We start from the raw sequence: 19,394 nt of genomic DNA on the forward strand, positions 1-19,394 counted from the left end.
TCACTTTCTCATAAAACTTTCAAATACTAGTGCTCCTTCAGTAAAGACACTATCAAGGTCTTGCATTAAGCTCATACACTCACAAATCCAGGAGCAATGACTTCAACAATTCACTAGCAAGACTCTACCATAAGATCTCAACCACCAAAAACAAGCAACAAAGAAATAATGCAAGAACTACTTACTTGGTAAGAGAATGTGGGCCCATAACCTATTGAAACATAGAAAGCATACTCCACACAAGTAAGTTAGGACCAGCAAGGTTGCATTTTAACAAATAGAGTGTGGTATGAGATAATTCTTCCCATGCCAACCCTTTCCTTATATACTAGTACCAAGGTACCAAGTGCTACAACCCATATGGGATATCTCCTAAGAGCAGCCCTCCCCTTGTACTCTAATGCACTATAGACCAGCATCTAACCTTATAGAATATTCCTAACAAGACTTGTACTCTATTGACCATTAGCAACTACTTAAAGAGTTCTTTCCTTCAACAATATATATGCATACACATGTATGTAATATAATATGTATGCATATATATGTATGTAATATAACATGTATGCATATACATGTATGTAATATAATATGTATGCATACACATGTATGTAATATAATATGTATGAATACACATGTATGTAATATAATATGTATGCATATACATGTATGTAATATAATATGTATGCATATACATGTATGTAATATAATATGTATGCATACACATGTATGTAATATAATATGTATGCATACACATGTATCTAATATAATATGTATGCATACACATGTATGTAATATAATATGTATGCATACACATGTATGTAATATAATATATATGCATACACATGTATGTAATATAATATGTATGCATACACATGTATGTAATATAATATGTATGCATACACGTGTATGTAATATAATATATATGCATACACATGTATGTAATATAATATGTATGCATACACATGTATGTAATATAATATGTATGCATACACATGTATGTAATATAATATGTATGCATACACATGTATGTAATATAATATGTATGTATATACATTTATGTAATATAATGTGTACACACATATATTTATATAATATAATATATATAAATATATTGAGGACATTTTGACAAAGATTAGAAATTGAAGTACTACATGTTCAAGTTTTTTATTAAAGTTTATAAAAAAATAAATTATTAAAAATACATATATATATATATATATATATATATATAATTTATGAATATTCTAAAAATAAAGAATATTATAATTAAGTGTATTTTTCATTTTTTTTAAATGATTTATTGATTCAAAACTAGATCTAAATGGTAACAACCATCATAATTGGCTCTTTAAGAACACAGAATTTATTCCTTGAAGATAAAGTTGAATATTTATGTTATTTTCAATTCAAGTAAAATCTTAAAGCATCTTTATTTTTAGAATTTAATCTAACATAAAATTTCATCTTTTTATTCTATTTTTATGTACATCTACTTTAGAAAGCTTGTAATTTTTACTGTTAGAACAAAAAATTAATGATAGTTTTTAAAAGTTGCATTGTATAGAACTTGATAAAATTATGAAAGGATATAACAGTAAAGCTTTAGAATACAGGTAACAATATATTTCATGAAACATTGTATAATTCTTAACATTATATATAACATTATATAATTTTTAAACATGAAATATTGTGAAAAACTTAAGTTTATATCATGTTTAAAAATTATCAAATCTGTGTATTAATTGCTTCAAAGGAAAAATAATTTCTCTATGCTCTTCTGACACCCACAACATCAGTAAAAACTGTTCTTCTGATATAATGTTGTGTAAATTCTTTTGTTGTTTTCAGAATTAATTTTTAGGTGTTGAGTATCAAATAAATAAAATAAAATATACTTAAATATAGATCCTTTTAGAAACTAAATCAATTGTATTTGAAAAATTAAATATGATGATTAATATCTTCTCCGTTTTCCACTTTAAATAATTTTTAACATATTAGGTCTGTAAACAATAAAATGAATATTAAAAAAATTATGAAATCAATCACAAAGTGTATAATTATTCTTCTTAAAAATTGGATAAACATTAAGTGTCTCAGAAAAAGATTATGATATTAATTTACTTAGAATGTTGATGTAGACATTTCAATAAACAATAAACATGATAATAATTAAATTGATGATTTGTATAATATTGATATTTTTAAATATATATAAATTAAATTTTTCATCCTCAATGGGAAAACATCAATTTTGAATCTATTCCTTATTTCCAATCAAAAATTTAAGAAATAAATATTTTATAGAATTTATAAGAAAACTTCTATCAGAAATTCACAGGACATTCCTTATATTGTTATTTTCAAAAATAAATTTTAAAAAGTTATTTTGATACCATTCTTTTTTAAAAAACGGAGAATAATTCATATATTAACATAACAAAGTAAAAGTATTTATTAATTTTAGAGGTGTGAGTTGTGATTTTTGATTTTTTTATATTTGATATTAATGCGAAATAATTTCATAGAACTCGTAATAAGCAGATTTATTTTTATATTCATATAAAACATGAACGAGAACTGTACATTTTCTTACTGCATTTCAAATACCTTCTATAAACTTTTTGACGTCTGATGAATTTACAAAAAATTATAAAAAAAAATAAAACAAAACTTTTATTGAATATAAAAAATGAAGATTATCTTGAAAAAATCATCTAACATTGTGCCAAGAAACAATCAAATATCTTCAGCAACTAAATAGCATATACTGCACTTCGATTTATCATATCCTTTTTAGATGATTTATTCACTGATCACATTTTAAAAGTCAAATTAAGCTACATGTTTTCAACACAACTTCATTCTTTTGTTCTTTTTTCTTTTTTTCTTTTTGTAGTAATCTTAGACACATTATGATAATACAATAATATTGTGAAATTTTAATAAAAAAATATATTATTTTCTCATATATACACGAACTAGATTAATCTTGAAACATTTCAAGTTTATTCGTAGTGTTCCTCTTATTTGAAAAAAATAAAAAAGATTTAGAATTAGTATCAAAGAGCATAAAGCGTGTGAACATTTATGTTTTAAAAACAATGTTTCATAAGAACTGATTTTTAGTTTCAATTATTAAAAAAATAAAAAATAAAAAATTGCTCACATTCACATTTTATTTACATTTCATACAACATCACAGGTTGCTTACAAGATTTATTTATTCATTAATTTTTTGTTGAGAACTCAAACTCCTGCAATTCATTTCCAAACATTCCGTCAAACACAAAAGCTCGTTTTGTTTCTCCAGTTTTATAAAAATGATGTGGCCACTAAATTTTTGAAAAAGCTTTATAAGCACAATCACGACTTTTCCTTCTTTTAGACGCTTGCTTTGTGACAATCCCAAAGCAACACACACAAGAGCAAGTTCTTATTTCTAAGTGCGAAACCAGTAGACAAGGAAGACACGAAAAGTGCTATCAATTTACAAATCAATCACGTAAATTAGTAAACCAAGAAGGAGTTGAATGACCGAGACAGAGTTTTCAAAACGACCATTTTTAGGGTTTCGTATCGAAGGCATCGCAGTCCCACCGACGGTGAATTCGAGCAGCGCCAAATCGTCGTCGACGTGGTTCCCATCGCAAAATCCCGGTGATGGACGTCTCCATGCGGTACGAAATCCAGTACCCACACGTCGCAGAGCTGTAAAGCCAGCTTTAGATGGGATTCTCCAGTTTGGGGTTTCTTGTTTTGGAGTAATAGGGTTCAGGGGACTGGGGATAGCAAGGCCACACCACAATCTCTCCTGAAGATGACATTGTGCGGCAAGCGGAAGCCAGTGAACAGATTTGTGTTCAGAGTCAGCCGACGTGGGATTTGGTGGCGTGAGTGGTTCACTGTGCATCCAAGTGGCGCGATCGCATTTGGACAAGTGTGGGAATTTATACTTTCTGACACAGTCAGAGCTTCGACAAAGTCTTTGCATCGTGAGTGAGTGAGTACTGCGGTTTTGCACAGAGCTCGTCCACGAGGCGACTTGTGTACTGCCCTCATCTTCACTGGTAAAAAACATTGTAAGATTGAAATGGGTATTGTCTGTGCAATCATGAACGTGTCTATATTGGGAGAAATGGAATCTGTGAGGTCGAAGGCAGTTGGGTCTTTGTGACGCTTACGATTCTAGACCCGTTTCAGGGGTGGAACCACGTAATATGCAGCGACAAAACCAAACGCATTCACGGAATATCCGGACTAGAATGAGAATGATTCTTAGTAGGTCCGACAGCAGACGAACTCTGATCCTGTTGACCATACCAACTGTACAAGCATACTACGATGTGTGGAAATTCACTGGTGGCTGTCGAGTCACAGCAAGTGATGCAACCAAAACCCAATCCTCAAGACGAATGTGCGCTCCAGGTGCTGATGACTACAGCGCACATGACGAAATAAGGTGCAAACCATCCCCAACACGAAACAAAACCTGAGATTTCCAATATGACGCGTTCAACAGGTCCGTGTTACTCCCACGCCCAATTTCTCTTCCGGAAACACCCAAGACAAACCCTCGCCGTCCCGACAGTTCAAACCCACTCTTCTTTAGAGCTGCTGCGCCACTGCAGGACAAAAGAACACAGTAACCCCAGCGAAAAGTTCCACTCAGAGATCGGTCAGATCCAGGTGATTTGCGAGCACCAGGGCACTTCCACAAAAAAAAAAAAAAAAAAAAAAAAAAAACAAGAATCGAGTGAATCGCCGCAACAGTCTACATAAATAAGCTCATCGAGGCTCAACCCCTCCTCAGCCTTCGTCATTCATATAATTCACACATACAAGCTCACCTCGGTATGAGGAAGAATCCTTTGGTGTTCACGAATGGAGACGTGAGGCCCTGATCGCTCGCTGCAATCAGACACCAAATCAGGGTGCCACGCGCACGGCAATGTCAGTGGAGGAGGCTGTAGTGGAGCAGGGGGGCGGCCATTTAGGCCGGTGAAGGTCGGCACCGCAATGGGGTGGCTCCCCCGAGCAGAGCAAAGCAGTTGGGTAGTGTTCCCACAAATATCTGCGATAATAACCACAAATTGGGTGATTATACAAACTGTACTACTCGGTAATGCGCAGTGGTTGGATGCAGCAGAAGCAGGATGAGACTCGATGTGAGGCCGCGACGCCCCATGAACAGAACAAAACAGAAGGAAACAGAACAGAAGTGCACCAGTGCCATCGCCGAGCTGGGTTTGCAACAAGGATGGATGGTTCGGGGCGGGAGGGGGGCGGCAAACTTTTCCCTATTCTTTTCCTTCCTTTTGCCTTATTGCCAGATTAGGGGTTCTGTTGACTCTTAGCCGGTGTCTACATGTATGTATATATATGTATATATGTATATGTATATATAAGATAAAAAGATAGAGAGAAAGAGATTATTTTACTTTTATTTTTGTTTTGTGTGTGTGTGTGTGTTTTTTTTTTTTTTTTTTTTTTTTTGTTTCTTTTCTTACATCAAGAGTAATGGTCATACTTTAGTAGTTGAAGTTGAATGTTGTGGATTCTTTTAAGATGAAGAATAAGATGATGAATAGTGATGGGGTGTTATGTGATTGTGTTGATATGAATTAAATGAAATTGGATGTAGTAAATTAAACATAAAATAAAATAAAATATGGATGTGGAAATTCATTGCAATTGATTGTTACGTTGTTTGTTGAAGAGCATTGAAATATCTTGTAAAAATGAATTAAATTACTTTTTTGTGATTGTAGTACTTTAACAAGCATAGTTGAATGTAAAATAAGTACATAAGAACAATATATGTCTTGTAAAAATAAAATAAGAAAAATTTTGTTTTGGATATTTGAAAATTGTTTAAATAGAACTTCATAAGTAATGTTAGGTGCTAAATAAAAATATGTATTATTGTATTTTGTAAATAGATAATAAATAGTAAAATAGGATATAAATCTTTATTCCTCTACCTTTGTTTTGCATATTTTTTCATATTCACAAAATCAGTATAAAATAAAGATCACACAGATATTCATTGCAAAAGAAATAAAAATATGAGAACAAGTTGTCATGTTGACTGGTGTAGTTTTCTAAATTTAGAACACCAAGATTATTTCATTGCTCAAGCTTAAAGTCGACCTTTCGTGAGAATTTTAATCCTACAAACAAAAAAAAACAAAAAAACGAATCTGATTATCAAGTGGCTCAAAAATTCTTTATAATTTTTTAAATCAGGCGCCTTTTAATATTATTATTTTAATATTTATAGTAAAATATATGGGAAAGAGATTATAATATTTGTATTGAAATAAAAAATATCCATTTTGCTCACAATATTGTACATGTATACATACACATACACACATTGATTTATGTGAGAAGGATTAGAAATGTTCGAGATTGGTTGTCCTAAACCAATTAGATCAAAAAAAAATTCAAGGTGATGTTGAATGGTGAAAACTTCAAGCTTCAAAAAAATCCTAAACTAATACATATAGTTAGTATCTTTAGTGATTGTGATATCTTCTTGGATGTTATTAATCCGTCACCAAATTTGCAAAATCACACTACATTTAGCCATTAATATACCATTCATATAAAATGTCAAAACTGCACCTCTGGAGTCTAAGAATCCATAGAACCCATAAACATGGTTTGGATCCTTTGATGCTATTGTACAAACTATAATTTCCATTGAACTTTGCAGATATCTACGTGAGTAATAGGGAATTCACACTTCAAATAAATTAAATAAAATAGAGTAAAATATTACATTTCAAGGTTTCAAATCTGAAGAAGTAAAAAACACTAATATTGAATAAGCAAATAAATGTATTAACAAACAAGCACTTCTAACAAGAAAGTTATGAACTAATAGTATGCATCAGTACATCACCTCAACAACAACAACAACAACTGCTAAAGAAACACAATTGTAAATACACCAAAGGCCTTTTGTCAAGACCTTTAAAGCAAATCCAACTATCAAATAGTACACATACAGTGAGGGCCTGTGGTCAACTTTTGCATCAGAATTTTAATTTAACAAGAATTAAATTGGTTAAATTCACTTTACACTTTATTACCCACAGTTTGTAAGTAAAGCAACTTGAAAAATAAGTCTCAAGTAAATGTGAATTTTATTGTCTTGGAATGTAGCAAAGCATAAAAGCATATGGTGGCTTTCAATTCCATAGGGGCATTTTAATGATTTATTCTCATATTAGATTGAAAGAAAGACAACAAAATTGTGTCCCTTGCATGTAGATGTGAACTACATATTCTACAAATTGGATTTTCAATAGGACAATATCAAACATATTCATTTCATTGTTATGTTTTCACAAATAAATTAATAAGTAATTCAAAAAAGAAGTTAAAAAAGAGGAGAGTTAACAAAACATAAGTAAAAAATTAAAATGCACGTGGATAAATGCCACAAACTTGCGTGTACATTTATCTTTGACCTCTAATTTTTAAACATTGTTTCTGTATCTGATGTATTAATATACTATTCAACATCATAATTTTATTTTATATTTTGAAATAGAATATTGATATATTTCTAAAAGAGATATACAGTGATAATCACAAACTTAATCAAAATACAAGACAGAATGATTGTTTTGAACACAACATGTCTTAAACTGTTTAAGTTTAAGTTTTTTTTTTTTTTTTTTTTTTTTTTTTTTTTGTAATGATCAGTATCTGTATTAATTCTATGAAAAAAACAATAAAATGTCTGAAAATAACTTGAGTAATTCATCATAATGTATAATGATGAGTATTTGGTAGACATTTTCCTTTTCCAATTCAATATAAATATTCAAATAAATAAACTAAATCATCAAATAATTGATTAATCACTGTTTTCTGATTTTCTAGCTTTTTAATCATAAAGCATTCATACCTTATGAAAGTGATAGTAATACATGCTTATTAATAAAGATAAATATCATATTTAAAATTTAAAATTTGAATTGAAGGATTTATGTAAGCGTTGTTTTAAAATAACAATTAAATATGTTCAATTTTTTATTACTTTCCTACAACACAAGTATTTTTTAATCCATTAAATTTTTGAAATGTAAAACGAACTGGCAAAGAACAGTATTTCACTTATATTATGTTACAGTTGCAATTTGGCAATTACATAATTAAGAAATCAATATCTAGTTTGATCTTAGAAAGCTTTTTCCAAAAAAACTAATTACAATATTTTCACTCTATAATTACTTCGAAATAATATATATTTATTTGGCCCATTAATGTATTTGGCCAAATATATATATATATATATATATATATATATATTCCAAAAATATATAGTAATAATATTGTCATTCTATCATTATTTGTAAAATATTATATATTATTTTATATATGCATATATATACGTATGTAACTGATTTGGACATTATGAATCATCGAATTATGTCAAAAAAAATTGAATGACTTTATTTCTACCATTATAATTTTAACTTTTGACAATCAAGCCACTCTCTCTCTCTATATATATATATATATATATATACATATAATTCTGTGAATAGGTAAAAGCATTCTGATGCCCTAAAATATTCTTTGAATTTACACGTAAACTTATTCAGATATTTACAAATCATGTTTTCTGATAAATAATTTTTGTGATATGCAAAGAAGGTGTTGCATAAAACTCATCTACCTTTCTGAAACTAAATCTCTTATTTGTCAAATTTAAATATGCATCAAGTTTCAAACATATCATTATTTTACATCAAATTTTTAATTTTAATTTTATTTTTATTTTTTATTGTATATCTACCGCATAGTTTTTTAAACAATTGGTGTGTGCTTTAGAAATATGCTAATTGGCTATATTTTTTAATCTATTCTTAAACTTTGAGATTGGAAGAACCATTTAGAAAGTAAATTAATTCTTGATTCATGAAAACTAATGAATTTGAAAGAATTTAGCAAAATTCATTTACAAACTTTATTCTTGTAAGGAAAGTAAAGCTAAAATGCAAAATCAATTTTGAGTATGTATTACACATTTTCAAATTTATTGAAATTTATTTTGAATTAGATAGCCAAAATCTCAAACTAATTATTAAAAACTGAAACAAATTAACTGTTATACAATAAAATTGTCATTTTATCAAGTACATATATATATATATATATATATATTTGTTTTGTTATTATGATAACAAAGGTCATATACTGAATGAACAATATTTATGTTTTGATTGTATATACTAAATATAGAAACTTGCTCAATAATATTTTATATATTAGCCAAAGTTTAAAAATTATAAATATGCTAATAAAAGATATCTAAAATCAAATAGTTTCTATTCTTGTGTACATATTTATTGACATGCTTCTTTATTATTTCATGTTGATTCTATAAATAGAATGTAAATAAAATCAAATAGAAAGAATGTACATTTTTCAGGATTAACTGAAAAAGACTTATGTGTGTACAAGATTTATTTCAGCACATCTGAATAGTCTTTAATTATATCCAATGAATGAGATGGACACAACACTTGTACAAAAATGAATCATGAGGTGGGAAGGGGGGTGTGGTTTTAATAAAGATGGGGTGTGGCTTGAACAGGTCCCTGTGTATATATACATACATAACATTTTGTTACATTGTACAAAGTTGGTGTTTAACTTGTTAATTGTTATTATCATCAATCATATATATATATATATATATATATTTGTGTGTTTGAATGTGTATAGGTTTGAGTGCATAGGTTTGAGTCTCTACCATCAATGTCCAAATAACTTTCAATAATTTAACCTTACATCCACAATTTGACAGGTGAACAATCATTCAATGACAGCAATGGACACCAATATTGCAGCTTTACTTTCTTCAAAATAAGAGGGAAAAAATAAAGTAAAAAATAAATCAAAGTAACATTCTTACAGAAACCTACGACATAAAATAAAAAACTGAATATCAGCAGAAATGTAAAAAAAGTACAAAAGTAGTAATGAAGAAAGCAATCACAATTTTAACAATCCAATGTGTATCAATTTCCTCACTACAGTTGACACAGACAAATTTATTCATCCCAGTGGCCAACATTGAAAAGCTACCGAATAGTCCATATAGTTCCAGATGGTTAAAGAAAAAAAACACATGAAAATATGTGGTTTCATGTTCCATCCCATTGTGGGAACAATTTGTTCCCAATTGTAAATAGCATGTTCCCCTGCTTCAGTTATTCTTACGCATCCACACATCTTTCTGGAGGAGTGCTCTCCATATTCCAGCATTCATCCACTTCATTCATCCATGTGGTTCGCTCATCCGTCCGTCTTTATTGGGGGGGGGGGGTTATCAGGTGGTGATGATTTGGTGACAAAAATGAGATACTTGTGAACATCCAACGAGTATACATTGTGGTGAGCTTTATTCTCTTCTTTCCTACACCAAAATGCCATGTGGAATGTTTTAATAAAGAGCTCAGTGATTGTCAAAGAATTGCTCAAGGCTGATAGTCAAGGCTCTCTTCCTGACCCACATTTGGAATAATAAAGTTAGTATCGGCATTTGCAAAAAGTTATAAATTAAAAAGGATCCCAGTAGAGATCTAGCTTCCATAGCTTGGCAGTGTTTCAAAGGACCCAATCTTCTCTGTTTGTGAGCATTGATAAATAGAAGGGTTATTCCCAACTTTTTAAGTTTTGCTTTATGTTGAACCTCACTTTTGCTCCAATGTTGGGTTTTCAGAGGCAGTAAAGGACGTTCCAGCATTAAAAACACTGGAGTGTGAATGAGGTTCCAACACAATGCAGATTTAGCGTTTGATTAAAAAAGTGGGCCTAAATAGTCCACCGTGGAGACCTATGGGAATCTTTACCCGGCCTTCCTTTGAGCATCTCCACCGTGCCACTGTAAGCGATTCTCACCAAAGCTGCTCCATCCATATTCCGACCACTGCAAAATGGATACCGAGCTCGCTAAAAGCAAGCTTGGGGACATCAAATCTAGCGAATTGGGGAGAGTTATGCCGAATCTCAGCTTCCAATTAGGTCAAGCATTAATGGCTCCAGCACTGTATCGTTTAGACCGGGTGGGGGCTGCAACGGTGGGTTCCATTGCTGAGCCCAGTGCCGGGCCCCGTTTAGTGAGGCATGGGTGGAGATGCCTCTCCCCCCTGCAAATTGAAGGGAAGGCTCTTCGAGAGATGGGAATAATACAGGCATGGATGGGTCAAATACCAAGATAGATGTCTTCGTTGTTTTGGGTCCTAGATCCCAAAGGTGGCAAATATTGGCTTCTAGTACTGTGCTTGGGAACCATGAGGTTCTACATGCTCTCATCTCCATGGTTTAAATATGAGCCATGTAAAAAGATATAATATTATTTGAAATAAATAAATAAATAACTGACCAACTCAGTCCCTGATCCTTTCCCGCTAGCGATCTGTTTGATGGAGAGCGCAATCTTCCTTTTATGAAAGTAAAAGGAGAAATGAAAAAAGGAATGAGAGGGGAAGAAAGAACTCTGGGGGGTGAGCACAGAGATAATTCTTTTTTATTTGTTTATTTGTTTAGTTTTTGCTCTGCTTTGCTGACTGTATGAAAATATGAAAAAACAGTTATTTTTCTTTTTCTTTTACTGTCTTCATCTGGCATGAAACACCAAGTGTCTTTGCCACTCTCTTGCTTTCTCGAAAGCAGGGTTTCTTTTTTACCTTTTTACTTCTTCATTTGGATATTTTGGTAAAAGCTCATGCCCAAGTATTTAGACAAAATGGGCTTGGGTGGGGATGTACACGATCAAAATATATTAGAGTTACAGGAAGACAGTATCTGGAAAGGCCAATTGGGGGTTAGCTGGGGCAGCGCAATTGAAGTAGAAAGTATGGCTGAGGAATAATAATTGATAGGGCAGGAAAAAGGGATACCCAACACACATGTGTTGCAGTGAGACCAGTCACTTCTCAGCTTTCAGTGGAACACATTTGTTGAATCGTATTTTTCCACAAAAAAGAAAGAAAATAGAAAGAAAAAGAAAAAGTGATGATAATTTATGCGCAAATAATGAGGAGAGTTTAGGGTGGTGCACAAACCTCAAGAAGAATGAACCTTTGGCCGATGAAAACCTCCAAAATTCTGATATTATGATTATTATTATCATTATCATTGTTGTTGTTGACATTGGGTTGGAGTCAGATGCATGCTGACTGGGCACAGTTATCAACACGTTCCCCACCGAACTCACTCACTCACACACTCCGAAAGAAAAGAAAGAAAGTATGAAAAAGAAATAAAATATAAAGGTAAACGCCGACGATGGTGATTGGGCACTATTATCCTTTTCAACACCCCTCGAATCTCCTCCAATAAGAATATATATATATATATCTGTTTTTTTATTTTTGTTTGTATTCCCCTCTCCTTCGGGCAGGCCTGAATGTTCGTATATTCCCTTGGGCTGCAATACGAGACAAAAGGGGGGAAATATACTACTACCGCGCAAGCGAGCGTGTAAAGTGGATAAACCCAGGGAATCGACCCCCCCGCCGTTTCTCTCTCCACCCCCTCCCTCGCTGTCTTTGTTTCTCTCTCTCTCTCTCTCTCTCTCTCTACTCGCTGCATTGGGAAGGGGGTTTGGGCAGGCCTCCTAAATTTTGGCATTCTAAAATAGACGCCGAATTTGCAGAATTTAAAACAGGCTGGGCGCCGAAATTAAGCATTGTTTTGGTTCAGACCAAAATTGCAAAGTTGCGCACCTCAAACCCTCCAACCAGTATTTTCCATGTAAAAGCGCGATATGCCATTCCAGCCTCAGCATGCTCTTGAATTTGGAGTTGAGATTTGTTCTCACGATGTTCATGGGGCTGTTTTTTCGGTTCAATGTTTGTTTTGTGTGATTAGTGGTCGTGAAGACAGAGATGGGCCTGGCGTGAAGCGTCGCAGCATTGTAAATGTTCAATTCTACAAGCGAGAGTTCCACAAAGAAAATTATTGCAATGACAATGAATGCCAATATTCTGTTAACCAACAGAGGAAGTATACTACTTGTTAACCAACAAAGCAAAGAAATCATACGTCATGGACAAGAAGAAGTCAACTATAGATACATTTTTGGATAGCTCCAACAATTAGCTCCACTTTGATATTTTGGCTTCAATTGTTGAAAACATCATTGGTGATTCATTCTTCCATCTAGAAGAGGATGATTTTGAAATCATCACAATGAGAAATCCATTGAAATTGTTCTATAAACAACCAAATGATTTATATTTTGTGAAGATAAAAAATCCCACCAGATCTGAACTTGCTTTGAAGCATAAATCAATTAATCTTTCTTTCGGACAAACTACTATGATCATCAGCCATTAGAATGAAAAGTTCAAAAATCCAAAATTTGCTAGTCTCAATGATCACATATTCAACTAGTTTGTTTGTTTTTTTGTTGGCATAAACTTGCAAATCACCTTAGACATTCTTAGTAATGATTTTGTATGGTCATTTGCCTTGATTGGATACAATTATTGCCAAAGATATTATTCTTTGTTATATAAATCCGAATTTACATCAATAGTGTGCCATATAACTTGCATTTGATTGCCGTTCCATTTTTTGACTATCATACTACTATGAATATTATCTTGCTTATTTGCAAAATGCTAGATAACATACATTCTGATTGGTGGGACAAACTAATTGCCTTGAGTTCAGATGGTGAAATCACCATGATAGGTTGACATATTGGCATAGCCATTCTTTTTGACTAAAAAGCAATTAAACAAATACTTCATATTTTATGTCTTCTTTATCAAATCAATATTGTAACAAAAAAAAAGGATCATTAAGATGAATTCAAGCAACTTCTAATCAAGTGTCTACATCAACATTGTTATGGTAGATAATACATGGCAAGATACATCCCATATTAGAAATTTATAATATTACAATGGTCATTTTGTAGTCTCCAAAAATAATTCTATTGTAGCAAATTATAGAGATAAAGATTTTAATCATGAATTTGTGTACAATTATGTGAATCAAATTAGCCAACATCAATCATATCTTTTTAGATGTTTTTGAGTTCTAAATGCATAGTTGTTGGTGGTTAAAACTCAACAACGTCATTGCACATATTTATGATCATGAGTTCTTGACATGTTTGCTTTGTTGTCGACTCAAGAGTAATTCCATGCACTTCCAGAAATTGTTGAATTTGGAATATGTTTGTTTGAAGGAATATCATTCATTCAAGCAAAGCGAGATGTAAATAATAATATTTTGATGAAGGAGGTTTTACCTATAATACTTACAATGCTTGTCAAAATGTAAACATGTACATTCATCAACATTGTTCTTAACCCTCATGGCAATCACATTAGAAATTACTAATTGGAAGTGAATGTAGAAAAAAATAAAATAGATCATGAGCTATTAATCAAAGCATATAATAGTGAGGCCACAATCACAATTTGTATTGATTGGCACAACCATAATACCATGTTGAATGATGCTTGGGATGATGTTAAGGGCCAATTCATGCACCTTCACAATTTTTGTGGATGATTGGCTAATGTGTTTTTGTAAGTACAACATTGATGGAGTCATATTTCTCAAACTTGGAGCGGAAGAAGGACAAGTTTTGCCAATTGCTAATCAGTTTGGCTCTAAAAGGTGTGTTTCAAGTGTTCTCCCGCTCTCAAATTTGGAGCGGGAGAAGGACAAGTTTTGCCAATTGCTGATCAGTTTGGCTCTAAAAGGAGTGTTCCAAGTATTCTCCCGCTCTCAAACTTGGAACGGGAGAAGGACAAGTTTTGCCAATTGCTGACTAGTTTGGCTCTAAAAAGAGTGTTCCAAGTGTTCTCTCGCTCTCAAACTTGGAGCGGGAGAAGGACAAGTTTTGCCAATTGTTGACTAGTTTGGCTCTAAAAGGAGTGTTTCAAGTGTTCTCCCGCTCTCAAACTTGGAGAGGGAGAAGGACAAGTTTTGCCAATTGCTGCCGAGTTTGGCTCTAAAAGGAGTGTTCCAAGTGTTCTCTCGCTCTCAAACTTGGAGGAGGAGAACGAGAAGTTTTGGCAATTGTTGACTAGTTTGGCTCTAAAAAGAGTGTTTCAAGTGTTCTCCCGCTCTCAAACTTGGAGCGGGAGAAGGACAAGTTTTGCCAATTGTTGACTAGTTTGGCTCTAAAAGGAGTGTTTCAAGTGTTCTCCCACTCTCAAACTTGGAGCGGAAGAAGGACAAGTTTAGGCAATTGTTGACTAGTTTGGCTCTAAAAGGAGTGTTCCAAGTGTTCTTCCGCTCTCAAACTTGGAGCCGGAGAAGGACAAGTTTTTTCCAATTGTTGATTAGTTTGGCTCTAAAAGAAGTGTTCCAAGTGTTCTCCCGCTCTCAAACTTGGAGCGGGAGAAGGACAAGTTTTGCCAATTGTTGACTAGTTTGGCTCTAAAAGGAGTGTTCCAAGTATTCTCCCGCTCTCAAACTTGGAGCGGGAGAAGGACGAGTTTTGCCAATTGTTGACTAGTTTGGCTCTAAAAGGAGTGTTTGAAGTGTTCTCCCGCTCTCAAACTTGGAGCGGGAGAAGGACAAGTTTTTCCAATTGCTGCCGAGTTTGGCTCTAAAAAGAGTGTTCCAAGTGTTCTCTTGCTCTCAAACTTGGAGCGGGAGAAGGACAAGTTTTGCCAATTGTTGACTAGTTTGGCTCTAAAAGGAGTGTTCGAAGTGTTCTCTCGCTCTGAAACTTGGAGCGGGAGAAGGACAAGTTTTGCCAATTGTTGACTAGTTTGGCTCTAAAAGGAGTGTTACAAGTGTTCTCCCGCTCTCAAACTTGGAGCAGGAGAAGGACAAGTTTTGGCAATTGTTGACTAGTTTGGCTCTAAAAGGAGTGTTCCAAGTATTCTCCCGCTCTCAAACTTGGAGCGGGAAAAGGACAAGTTTTGCCAATTGTTGACTGGTTTGGCTCTAAAAGGAGTGTTTCAAGTGTTCTTCCGCTCTCAAACTTGGAGCAGGAGAAGGACAAGTTTTTTCCAAATGTTGACTAGTTTGGCTCTAAAAGGAGTGTTACAAGTGTTCTCCCTCTCTCAAACTTGGAGCGGGAGAAGGACAAGTTTTGCCAATTGTTGATTAGTTTGGCTCTAAAAGGAGTGTTCGAAGTGTTCTCTTGCTCTCAAACTTGGAGCGGGAGAAGGACAAGTTTTTCCAATTGTTGATTAATTTGGCTCTAAAAGGAGTGTTCCAATTGTTCTCCCGCTCTCAAACTTGGAGCAGGAGAAGGACGAGTTTTGCCAATTGTTGACTAGTTTGGCTCATAAAGGAGTGTTCCAAGTATTCTCCCGCTCTCAAACTTGGAGCAGGAGAAGGACAAGTTTTGCCAATTGTTGACTAGTTTGGCTCTAAAAGGAGTGTTTCAAGTGTTCTCCCGCTCTCAAACTTGGAGCGGGAGAAGGACAAGTTTTGCCAATTGCTGCCGAGTTTGGCTCTAAAAGGAGTGTTCCAAATGAAACAACATGAATTCTTTGCAGTATCAAGTAAGGTAGGTGCGATTCATTCAAAACAGTGATTCCGTTGATTTTTCTCATAAACTATTGTTTTATGGCTTTTATTAGAAATTCCATATCTCATCAAAGACTGGCGCCAAAATTAAGCTAATTTTGGTAATTTCGGCATTTGCTGAAATTTAAAAGGCTTGGGTTTGGGAATTCCTCCTAAGTTCAAATCGCTCTTCTACTAACTACGCCAGTCCTCCTCCCGAATTCAAATTCAGTCACTAGCGAGGGCTTCCAGGAAGCTGTCCCTCCTTCCTATTGCTCACCACCTTCATGAACGGAGACGACGAGAGAGAGACGAGAGAGAGACGAGAGAGAGACGACGATAGTGGCGAGGAGGAGGCGGGTGTAGGTGAGCAATAATAAGTATCTTCCCGTTTTTACATTTATTTAGTTTTAAGAACCTTTTTATTTTTTCTCTTACGTGGTGTTAATGGCCCGTAAAATTAATGGAGGCGTGACTTTATAGGTGTGCAGGAGGGGCTTTATGGCTATAGATGAGGGCAGAGTGAGTGGAACGATTAGGGCCAGCATTGAGGGTGTGGGCGTTGGGGGGAGAGAGGGAGGGGGGGGGGGGAGTAAGCAAGCCTTGGTTGGGACGCCGCTCATCAATGCGGTGTGAAAAATGCAACGAGAATTTGAACGGGGAAATTTGTATCTCACTTCGAGAAATACACATCGGTCGAGTGAGTGAGTGAGTGAGTGAGTATGATTTTTTTTACGGTGAGAAAAAAATTGTTTCGGAGGGAGCTCTTTCTCGTGTGTGAGCACAAAGCGATTGCAACCTCAAAACTAAGAAACCTAGCTCCAGAAACACGTTTCGGGCAACGGGAATTTACACGCAAGATGCGAAATGGCCTACAACCTAGTAACATGCCGTGTAGGCTTCGAATATTCCTGGACGAGATCTATTATGAGCACATCGTGACTTGCAAGGGAGAAATCGCATTGCACTGGTTTCGTGGAGTACGCTTCAGGAAAAAAAAGAAAAAAAAGAAAAAAAAAACTCAGAAAAAAACAAGAGGCTGGGTGAAGCACCGGAGGTGTAAAGAATCTCGAAAGAGGAGGAGAACTAGGGCTGCCCCTCTCGGTATGTCTCGTTCGCCGCGGGGAGAGAGGGGGCACGAGGGCAGCGGAGGTGTAAAAAACGAAACGAAACAGAACGAAACGGAAAATGGAAAAAACTAAAACAAACGCATAAAGTACAAGAAAAACAAAACAAAACGAAACGAAATGCAACAAACTAACACACAAAGTAGGAAGAAGGAGAAGCAGAAGAGGCAGCTAGCTCGCTCTTCCTTCATCTCCCTTCTTCACTCCCTCGCCTTCTTTTCATCGTTTTTCAAGAGCCATGAGTCTCGCGGTCGCCATCGTTTCCTCCCAGATCTAGACTACAGCTTGCGCATCACATCTTTGTTGCGTCTCCATTGCTCCTCCTTTTCCAACAGCGTCTGTGACTCGAAGAAGAAGAGCCGTGCAGCGGCAAGGCGCCCCCTCCGTCAATCGTGTTGCAGCTAGCTGTTTGCTCGAGTCCCCTTCCCCCTTGGCCCCGTTGGTTTCGGAATTGGGAGAGTTCATGTGGTGTGAAAGACAGCTAGCAGCTGCGGCTCCGATACGCTAGTGTGAAAGCTTTAGTGGTGAAGAAGACTTGCTTGCTTGGATCCGGGTCTGTAGTGGCGTTGCACGCGGTGCACTTCCTGATCTCTCACCTGCTTGCTCTTCCCACTGCCGGGAGAGTGGTGTGTTACGCAGGTTTCTTTGACGATTTTGCCTTCATTTATCTGCTGGTGAGAGGGAGGGATGTTTCAAGGTGTGTCGCAAGTTGGTTTGTGGTCGCAACGGCAGGGAGCGGGGATTTGACTGGCGAGTATTAGGCTTGTGACGAGGAAGCGCGTGAGGCTGCGTAACTCGTGGAGTGGAGTGGAGTGTGGGACGCTCTTGAAGGAGGGTTCGTGGAGGGTTGCAGTGTGCAAGCTTGGACGAGAATTTGGCGTTCCCGCGGATAAATAGGCAGTCTCTTCGTATTACGTTGTGACGTAGAAGTGTATTTTTAGTGTAGTTTCTTCTGGTTTACGCGATCAACGGAGAAAAGGCAAAGATCTGTAGCAAGGGGGAGAAAAAAACAATTTAGATTACGCGCAGCGTTTTGCAAAGACTCGCAGGTGGTTTTCTGGTTTTCTCTGAATCTTGGGCTTTGCTACTCCTGATGGTATTTGCAGGAATCGGGTTAAGGAGTGTATTGTGTGGTTGTGCTGTCAACTTTCATGTCTAGCAGTACAACTCCGGCTCCTGTGTTGCGAGGGGTTTCACAGATCGCATTTGCTCTTTTCGGCAAGCCGACTCTAGCTCTTCGATTTCTTCATCTTGTTCGCTCTATGTAGGTGGGGTTCGGTATTTTGGCTGAGTGGTCTACGTTCGAGCAGTTTCATGCCTGGCCGTCGAAGTTGGCGCTGGAATGTCCGACGGAGACTTCCATAGATTCTGTTCCACTGCGGTTGCAGTCTTTTACATCTCTCGATTTCGCGAATTTCACTCCTTTTGCCCCTAACTATTGGACTGCAGGGGTAGTGCTGTCGGTGTGTCGCAGGACATCCCGTAGTAGTCAGGGCATTCTAAGCTGTACCACATTCCGCGACTGTGGTATCTAGTGTGCCCGTAATTTCTTCCTCACAGGCGTCTAGTCTGAGAGAGAAGACTAGTGTAGGTAGCGCCTGTGAAGCACTGCAGACCCTTGTTGAGTATTTTTAATTTCCATCTGGTTAGGTTCGAAGGGGTTGCGGAGCCGGATGGTTATGGTTGGATAGGGAAAATTCAGGAAGGGAGCTCGTCGACCTTGAAAATGCTGCCAAA

At 35.4% G+C, this 19,394-nt stretch overlaps 1 protein-coding gene across 3 annotated transcripts; it reads right to left on the reverse strand.

Moving 5' to 3' along the window:
- Positions 1-1,852: 1,852 nt before the first annotated feature.
- Positions 1,853-5,436, reverse strand: LOC112274933 (uncharacterized). 3 transcript variants are annotated; one of them, XM_073530118.2, is made up of 3 exons: positions 4,857-5,436; positions 3,568-4,631; positions 1,853-3,263 (listed from the first exon to the last, which is right to left on the reverse strand). In XM_073530118.2, the coding sequence occupies exons 2-3, from the start codon at positions 4,085-4,087 to the stop codon at positions 3,256-3,258; spliced, it is 528 nt and encodes a 175-aa protein (XP_073386219.1). In that variant the 5' UTR covers positions 4,088-4,631; positions 4,857-5,436; the 3' UTR covers positions 1,853-3,255. The 3 variants fall into 3 exon arrangements, with proteins under 3 accessions (XP_073386219.1, XP_073386218.1, XP_024360558.1); XM_073530117.2 differs by having other exon boundaries at positions 1,853-4,631; positions 4,857-5,080; positions 5,234-5,435; XM_024504790.3 differs by having other exon boundaries at positions 1,853-4,631; positions 4,857-5,435.
- Positions 5,437-19,394: the final 13,958 nt, after the last annotated feature.

Source organism: Physcomitrium patens, chromosome 22, assembly GCF_059467195.1.
Source record: "Physcomitrium patens ecotype Gransden chromosome 22, ASM5946719v1, whole genome shotgun sequence".
NCBI classification, from domain to species: domain Eukaryota; kingdom Viridiplantae; phylum Streptophyta; class Bryopsida; order Funariales; family Funariaceae; genus Physcomitrium; species Physcomitrium patens.

Bases quoted from the DNA above. Each gene is read 5' to 3' on its own strand.
- LOC112274933 (XM_073530117.2), bottom strand. From the start codon at position 4,087: ATGTTTTTTACCAGTGAAGATGAGGGCAGTACACAAGTCGCCTCGTGG.